Source organism: Saccostrea echinata, unplaced genomic scaffold (assembly GCF_033153115.1).
Source record: "Saccostrea echinata isolate AGI-Se365-2 ecotype Australia unplaced genomic scaffold, CSIRO_AGI_Sech_v1 ptg000054l, whole genome shotgun sequence".
Lineage (NCBI taxonomy): Eukaryota > Metazoa > Mollusca > Bivalvia > Ostreida > Ostreidae > Saccostrea > Saccostrea echinata.
In genome coordinates, this window is record NW_026889803.1 from 862,567 (window position 1) to 871,506 (window position 8,940).

At 30.8% G+C, this 8,940-nt stretch overlaps 1 protein-coding gene across 1 annotated transcript; it reads left to right on the top strand.

Moving 5' to 3' along the window:
• The first annotated feature begins 5,146 nt into the window (after nucleotides 1-5,146).
• Nucleotides 5,147-8,079, top strand: LOC133172470 (uncharacterized). The gene is made up of 3 exons (XM_061307357.1): nucleotides 5,147-5,659; nucleotides 6,031-6,186; nucleotides 7,645-8,079. Exons 1-3 carry the CDS (start codon nucleotides 5,437-5,439, stop codon nucleotides 7,836-7,838), a joined length of 573 nt encoding a protein of 190 aa, XP_061163341.1. The 5' UTR covers nucleotides 5,147-5,436; the 3' UTR covers nucleotides 7,839-8,079.
• The last annotated feature ends 861 nt before the right edge of the window (nucleotides 8,080-8,940 follow it).

The window sequence follows — 8,940 nt, forward strand, 5'->3', positions numbered from 1 at the left end:
ATAATATGACCTTTCCTATTACAATGCATTCAGTACTGTCTTTTATGGTGCAGATTACAATCACTTACAGAATTTAGACTCAATTTACCAGAAATTGTATTTTTCATTTCATAACTAATTGTTTGGGAAATTTAATGATAATAATAAGTGTATAAATTAAATGAAGAATATCTAACTGTGCCATATTTCATCGTAAGTTTTTGTATGAAGAAAAACTATATAGGTATACATCTCAGCTCTTTGATTCATTCCTTGAAAAAATTATCAATATAATTACAATCCTTTAAATTTAAAAATGACCCAAAATTTAAAGTTATACTGATATAGTAAAGAGTAGAAATTCTGATATTGTAAAAATTAAGACTTCAATTTTCATAGGGAACATTTGCCATGTTAATTAAACTCACCTAATCATACTGGTGTGTTCTCTTAAATGGCTATATATAACTTTTTTTATTTCTCAATGAAATTTTGCCAATTTGATATTATTTTGCTTGCAATAGCATGTACTTTCTAAATGTAAAATGATAAATTGTAAAAGGACTGAAATTTTCATAGGGAGAATCCATCATCATATTATACTCCGTCAATCGTACTGGTGTGTTCTCTTGAATGGCCATAACTTTTTTATTTCTGAATGAAATTTTGCCAGTATGATATTATTTTGCTTGCAATAGCATGTACTTTCTAAATGTAAAATGATAAATTGTAAGAGGACTGAAATTTTCATAGGGAGAATCCATCATCATATTATACTCTGTCAATCGTACTGGTGTGTTCTCTTGAATGGCCATAACTTTTTTATTTCTCAATGAAATTTTGCCAATTTGATATTATTTTGCTTGCAATAGCATGTACTTTCTAAATGTAAAATGATAAATTGTAAGAGGACTGAAATTTTCATAGGGAGAATCCATCATCATATTATACTCTGTCAATCGTACTGGTGTGTTCTCTTGAATGGCCATAACTTTTTTATTTCTCAATGAAATTTTGCCAATTTGATATTATTTTGCTTGCAATAGCATGTACTTTCTAAATGTAAAATGATAAATTGTAAGAGGACTGAAATTTTCATAGGGAGAATCCATCATCATATTATACTCTGTCAATCGTACTGGTGTGTTCTCTTGAATGGCCATAACTTTTTTATTTCTCAATGAAATTTTGCCAGTTTGATATTATTTTGCTTGCAATAGCATGTACTTTCTAAATGTCAATTGATAAATTGTAAGAGGACTGAAATTTTCATAGGGAGAATCCATCATCATGGTATACTCCATCGATAGGAATTGGTGTGTTCACTTAATTAAATTACCATAACTTTTTGTACTTTTCAATGAAATTTAGCCAGTTTGGAATAGATTTTTTTGTCATAGCATTCACTTAGTAAATCAAACCTAATAAATGAATTTGTGTATATTTTTTGAAACATTAAGAAAATGACCAATGGGAGACTTTTTTTCTACTCAAGACCAGGTTTTAAAATTTAAATAAATTATTTGAAAAGGGAGAGCTTTATCTGCCTTATAAATACAGTCATAATTACTATTCAAAAATAGAAATTAAGTTTTTAAAGTCAGATACCTGCATGCATATAACATATGAATTTATTTGACCCCTAAATTCGTCTGTGAAACCTGAGTGGACTACAAGTTTTCTCCTTTTATTTCCTGCAAATTCACTTGGCTGAGTACTTTTATTTGATAACGCTCTCCGAGTGAAAACGCTACCATGATTAAAAATAATTCAACATTCATTTAAAGTAGAAAAATATAGTCGTTATAGAACAATTGAATACTTTATTTAGAATGAAACGAAACGCCCGGAGTGAATCCACATAGTCGAGACGAATCCACCCAATCAACCGATCAAGATCTCCACTGCGCTTTGTATTCGTAGTAAAATTACACATTCTGTAAATGCATTGTTGCAACTGTGATGCAAGAACAGGGAAAGATGCAGTCTGCTGAAAGGATTAATTCACGTACTTTTAAATCAATTTAGTCTCATTTATATTCATTTTATTGAGATATTGGTTTAATACGTAATGCTTGAATTAGTCCACAATCACCTCAGCGCAATTAATAAGTCAAAAAGAAAGGTGCTTTAGTTCAGTTCAGTTATGGAATTCCCTCCTATGTATAAGGAGCACCCGAGAAGGTGGTTTCATAAAATACATTTAAAGGTCGGAAGTATTTCAGCACTTATAATTATAACCCATTACAAACCTATTTCAATGATATTTACAAAAATATTTTAGTTACCATTCATTATGAAATCATTTCAAGATAGATCCATGCAGAAGTCTATTTAAGGTTTATGATAAACACTGATAAAAGTAAAGAATAACAATTTTATATCTAGACCACAGCATGTATATAATATGACAGTAAAGTTTTTTTTTTATAGTGATATAAAGCTAGAGTAGAAATATTAAAGTAATGATTTTAAAATGTTAAGTTTGCAATGAATTATATGGCAAAAAGCTTTCAAAAATAATTTTGACCCTTGACTGTATTAGATTAAAAGAAGATGGACTGTTTTTCCCTGTACATTAAAGAGATAAAAACAATTTCCATTCTCCTGTAGGATAAAATATTCTATAAATCATTTTGTTAGAGAACTTTTAATCCTATTAGTGACAATTATAGAACTTCTTGTCCTATTTCACAAATTATGGGATAAAAAATCCCATGTAAGGTTAAAAATGGGAGTTTTGCTTCTATAGGAGAAAAAATCCCACAGAACTCATTTTTCTCCCACAGAATAATGGTGGGATATTAGTTAGGAGAGAAAATCCCACCATAATCCCATGGGATTTCTTGATTGCAGGTGTAATATCTTTTAATCTAGAAGATATTCAGGTGTAAAGGTTAGTCCATGTTGTGCGATTAAAAAAATCCCACCAGATGACATAAATGGTTTCCATGTATCTTTGGAAAAGTGGTTGGCGAAAGTCCGGACAAATGTCGTGTCCGGAGTTAAATGTCGCACTGTTTTATCTGCTTTTCTCAAAGCATATAAATATTTATCAGTACTCATTTGATTTAGAATGTAAAGAACTATAACTATACATGTCAAAGTATGAAAGCTTAAATATTTTAAGTATAAATGTTAGAGTTTTTTCATGAAATTGTCAAAAACGCAGGGATGTACTTAACTGGGTAAGATATAAGAATGTTTCTATTATATATTTTCAAGAAACTCATAGTACAAAAGAGGTAGAAGTTATGGAAATTCTTGAAGAAGAAAAAAAATCCTCACAGATTTCAAGATTCATGAGGTACATGAACTACAACGCTTCATGTCGGCATATTTATCATGAAGCGCTAACGCGCTTCAGGAAATAGGCCGGCGTGAAGCGTCCTAGTTCATGTCCTCATGAATCTTCAAAATAAAATTCATTTCTTAAATGAACTACAGGTATTAGATAAGGATATAATTGTTTACTATGTCTGAATTATACCTGTGCCTAGTGAAAACGAGACATCAAATTTTCCGTTTTCCGCTCCGCGTTTTAGCAACACCCCATAAAAGGAAATCATTTGGCTCCATTTCTGTTTAACATCACAGTCAAATTACTAGCAATTTCACTCAAGGAAAATGTAAATATCTAAGGTATTATTATCAAGCGGAAAGAGAGGGCAATATGCAGATGATTCATATTTACTACTAGATGGAAGTGAATCCTCTCTTAGAGAATCAATAAGTGTTATTGATAAGTTTGGCAGTGTTTCGGGATTGAAACTTAATACATGTATATCCAAATTACAGGCAGTATGGTTAGAAAATTCTATTTTTCAAATTCATTTTGGGATACAAAACAGAAAAGTTAAAAGATATACACTTATTGGGAGATATGAGGATGGTGGCTTAAATATGCCAAATTTATCATTCATTTCATATATCAAGATACATGTATAATGGGTCAAGAGGTATCTGGCCAAAAATTTAAGGTGTATGGCAACATTTGCTATACTTTGTATTTTAAAACTTAAAAGTGTTGATTTCATTTTTTATTTATCTAAAAGGAAAGTACAAGAATTTGTTAAAATCATTGATAATAATCTCATGAAACTTCGAATATAAGTTTCGTTTCTAAAGTACATGTATGGAATTTTACATTTACTACTGACATCATAAATTATCAATCATCCAAGACTGACTTTTTCAGGATTAGTTTGTTAATATGTCTGAGTCGATGTCAAGTTTTCATGAGCTAAACCAGAAACTCCATAAAAATACTTTCCTCTAGACGTTTGTTTTCCATACTCAGTGTGGATGCTGGTTCATTGGAAACATGCTGTGTCCCATATAGCAGAAAACCATTAAACGGTGCTAATTGGCATTTGGAGTTTTATTTCAATTGATATTTAGTCTCAGTAGATGTACTTATAAATTGTGATTTAATTATTCTGCGTTCGAAATTGTAAAATATTTTAGTTTCACGTAAAACAAATACAGTGTGATAAAGTTGCATGTCGTTTTGTTTTATTTTCAATATGTAAAAGTATTAAAACATATTAATTATCATAATTTAGAGCCCGAACAACTTCTGTTATCAGTTCAATTTTCAGACATGCTAAATAAGAATAAATGCATCTTTAAATACAAAAAAAAAATTAATTCACACTTCTCAAACAAAAAAGATAATCTGGGAATCGTGTTTTCCTGAGACGGTCGTTTGCAATAAAAATGAATGAACCGAGTGTTTGTTGCGTCACTTTAGGGTAATCCTATTTGAAACAAAGAACAATTGTGGTTAGTATTCAACAGATCTACTCATAACTTTATAAAATATCACACAGCTAAAGCAAAATGAAGATAACAATAATATGATGTTTCAAACACAAATTTGTATCTCCATGGTCAAAGAAAAAAAATTATGATAAAATAAATTCTAAAATAAAAATTCTTAATGGAAATCATGAATTTAATTTTTCTAGAGAGTCTAATTGTTTGTACAGACTTTTACAAAAAATAGAAATAACGAATTAAAACAAACATTAATGTTTTTCATTTACTTGTTTACTCTATGTAAAAAAAAAAGCTTTGATCCGCCTGTGTGCGCTTTCTTTCATCATAACATACAGCACAGGTGGATACATCAACAGCTATTTGAAAAGAGATTAAACAAAATAATTCTTTTCCCTCTACAACCATTGGTGTGTACAAATTAACGTACAATCTCTTGCTTTTCGTCACTTTGATTTACGTTAAACAGGTGAGGCGCTGGGATTATACTGGAAATAAGATTTGACCTGGATTGACATAACGCTCAGGTGAATCGGAACGGAAGCCATTTTTAGTCAAGGAAAACAACACTAGGTCTACAGTGCGCCGACGTGCAGTCTTGTTATAACACTCACTGGAGGATGGTGTGATGTTGTGCGTTAGGTTGTTGGATTAAGTGATTAAATTTAAATAACCAGCATGTTTTCACGAAGTGTGACAATTATTCTCGGACTCTGTTATGTGGTATGCACGTTACTACAAATAACAGGGTTTGCTACCCCGGCCTGGGTAGTTAGCGATTACAATGGAGAAATTTACGAATCCAATGGACTGTGGTATTGTATTTCATGTCGAGATGGTGGTGAATGCGAGGCAAAAACTTATCAGGAAATTCACAAAGAGTATAAAACAGCGGCAGGGGGTATGTACATGTATTTGATAATAAAACATGTACATTACAATTGTTTATATCAATCACTAGGAAGTACATTTGTAAATTTGTAAATTGAAGGTTTTTATTGATAAAATGTGAATGTTATCCACTATTGTAAATTGGTTCAGTTAAGAAATTTGAATATAGGTGTCTACTCTTTTTTCAACGTCAGAAAAGTCAAAGTTTAGTTTTCAGTAAAAGTTTAAAATATGATGAATGATATGGAAGTTAGTTTTGATATTTTATTTTGGAAAACAAAATTGAATTTACATGTGATTTTTAAAGGGAAAAAAGTTTTCATTGTATCAACCAATTATCATTCTATTTCGAATTAATTGTTGAAATGATTCGCACCCTAGATATGGTATATGCTGACCAAGTGCGAGAGATTGTGATAGCGACATTGTCTGTGGCTTCAGCCTTGTTTGCATGTGTTCTTCTTCTCATCAACATATGCGTGAAATACCAGCGACCAGTTCTCTCTCTTGTATCCATTCTGTTCACCTTTGTTTCAGGTAAACTTCTTTTGTGTCACATTGATTTTTCAAATATTTTTTAGCACAATTATATTGTCTTTAAGAATAAGAAGTTGCATAGACAATAAAAACATCAGAGAAACGTTTCTTTAATGAAAATTGCATTTTTATTACCATTAAATCCATTCTAAACAACGTTAAGTGTTTGATAAAAAGACAATTGTGGTTTCCAAGTATTATTGACGATGCAAGAAAATTAATAAATATCAATCAAACTTTCCAAATTTTATTCTATTGGCATACCACCACTAAGTTCTAAAGATCCGAAATGAAATATTCATGACAATCGGTGTGAATGTCAAACAATTGGAGGCATTTTTTAGCAATTGCTTTGATGAGATAGCGGAAACATCGTACAGAATATGTGATATGTTTCTAAAGATAAGTGATTAATCCAACAGTAATTCAATGTATTTTAATTAATATTTGTAAAGGTGCAAACTGTTTATACTGACTTTTATGTGGATTGTGATCTTTTATTTTTTTTTTCATCTTGTGGACTTGTGGTGAATATTACGAAAATTTTATGTAAAAAAGATTCAGTATGAAATAATTTTTGGATATCTGAATGAGAGAAATAAAACGAAAAGACTTAAAGTTGCAAAATATATTTCATTCTTTAAGACTTGCTCCAAAGTGTAATTTTAAACTAGATGAACTGTACCTCATAAATCAAGCTTCATAGCGACATCGTATATACTGCACTCAAGTAAACAAATATTCTGTACACAACATCGAATTAGTGAAATGTGATTTGTCAACATACATTCTGTATTTTCCTTTCACTTCTAACATCAAATCTCTCATATTGTTCGTACTTATAATTAAAGGCGCACAAAACTTCTTTTCAACGAAAGATGAAAATGTTAATACACGTACGCGTCAAGAAAATCCCATTGAAATATAAACGTACAAAGTGTATTCTGTTAATCGAGCAATTTGATTTATGGTAATCTCTCATCCTTCCGAAATTTGATATATGGACACAGGATGCAATTGAAGATGGATTACGCACGCTTTTACCTTTTCTCGGTCGGGGGTATATATGATTCACGTTCATGGTTGATAAAACTTTAGTTTGTTTATCAGAAAACGTTAGAAATAATTATGATAAACTGTTGGTAATAAATGATAAAGTGAATGTGTAAAGTTCCCAGCCCGTCGACAAAATGTGCAATATGGAGATAAACTCGCTTTACATTATTCAACATGTTACTCTCTTTCTATCGTCAGAAATCACAAGTTCATTTACAGATAACAGTACTTTTTTTAACAAAATCACGTATGGACCCATGCCTACGTGCAAATACTCAGTAAGAATGATTCCTCAGCAGAAAAGAATGTGATGGGTTTTTTTAAGGAACTTACTTAACCTTAAATTTTGAAATTGTGTAATATAAATTTCAATTGTCAAGAATTCCTCCAATTTTATTTCAGCCTCGCTAATATGGACTATAATCGCTTCGACTTTGGTGCCAATCGCAACAGAGCAGACGAAGACATACGGATTCCCTTACTCATTGTTCCTGTCGGCTCTCGGCTCTTTTGGGTCATTAGTACTTGCAATTATTTACTTGATCAGACTGTTGCAGGTCATGAATGCTCTTTCGCCCACCTATCAACCTCTCTAATAAAGAGCCAATTATGATGTTGAAAAAAAAAAATAAAATGGAGCAACATGACAGAGGAGTGTTTGATTTTGTGATATAATTTTTATATCTAAAATGTTCCATATCAAGAATACACACAATCGATGTATTTATTAATCCACGTTTTGTTCGTTTATTACCTTTGTACAACTGTATATATTCTTTACCCGTTTTGTCTACTATTAGTTTATCCTGCTGTTATAAATTAACTATATAATACAAATCAATTTGTTACGGTGCATTTCAACTGTACAGGTGTATGTGTTATGTTATTGTTTTATTCTCTTCTTTAAAATCCTCACTACGAAAATTGAAATTACTTTTAAGTGTTTTTATTGATTTTTTCCCCATGCTTTACATTGTACATATACGGCTGGATTTCTCTTTTTTGAGATAAATTGGACAAAAATCGCCATTTTTTATCATAACTCAAAAAAAAAAATTGCTTGATTAATAATAACATTACATTGCCATTCCTGTTTATTAAAGACCTGACAATTTTTTTAATGCAATCTTTTTAACACTTCCTATTTTGAATTTAAAATAATTTTAAATTGTTTTTACTTGTTAAAAATGTTTTATTGCATTTTATGATGAACAACGTTCTTTCCAAAAATTAAAACAAAACCTGTTGTATACTGCTGTTTTAAAACACTTGTTAATCTTCTCCGACATTTATTACTACAAAATAAATCTATTTTGTCATCACTGTGTCTAAGTTGGTACTCAAAGCTATAAATTTAACCACAAATAAGCGAACGACATGGGAGAGAAAGTCAGAAAAGGCTTTTACGACTTCCGAGTGATGGTTCATGTCTGTAGAGTCTAGTGAGAAAATCTGGTCAGCTGGACAAGTGTCCATCATCGCTTGCATAGAAGAAAAAAAAAAGAAAGAGAAAGAAGAAGACTGGTTTTCGATAATTCGACTTCAGTGAGATTATTCATGTAGCTGACGCAAGAACCCCGGCCTTTGAGATAAAATTAAATAGAAAAGCCACAAAAGAAGTATGCACTATGAACACAATCCTTTCATGTATCGTTTACAGAATTACGTGTTAAAAGATATATAAGTCAATTCATTTGT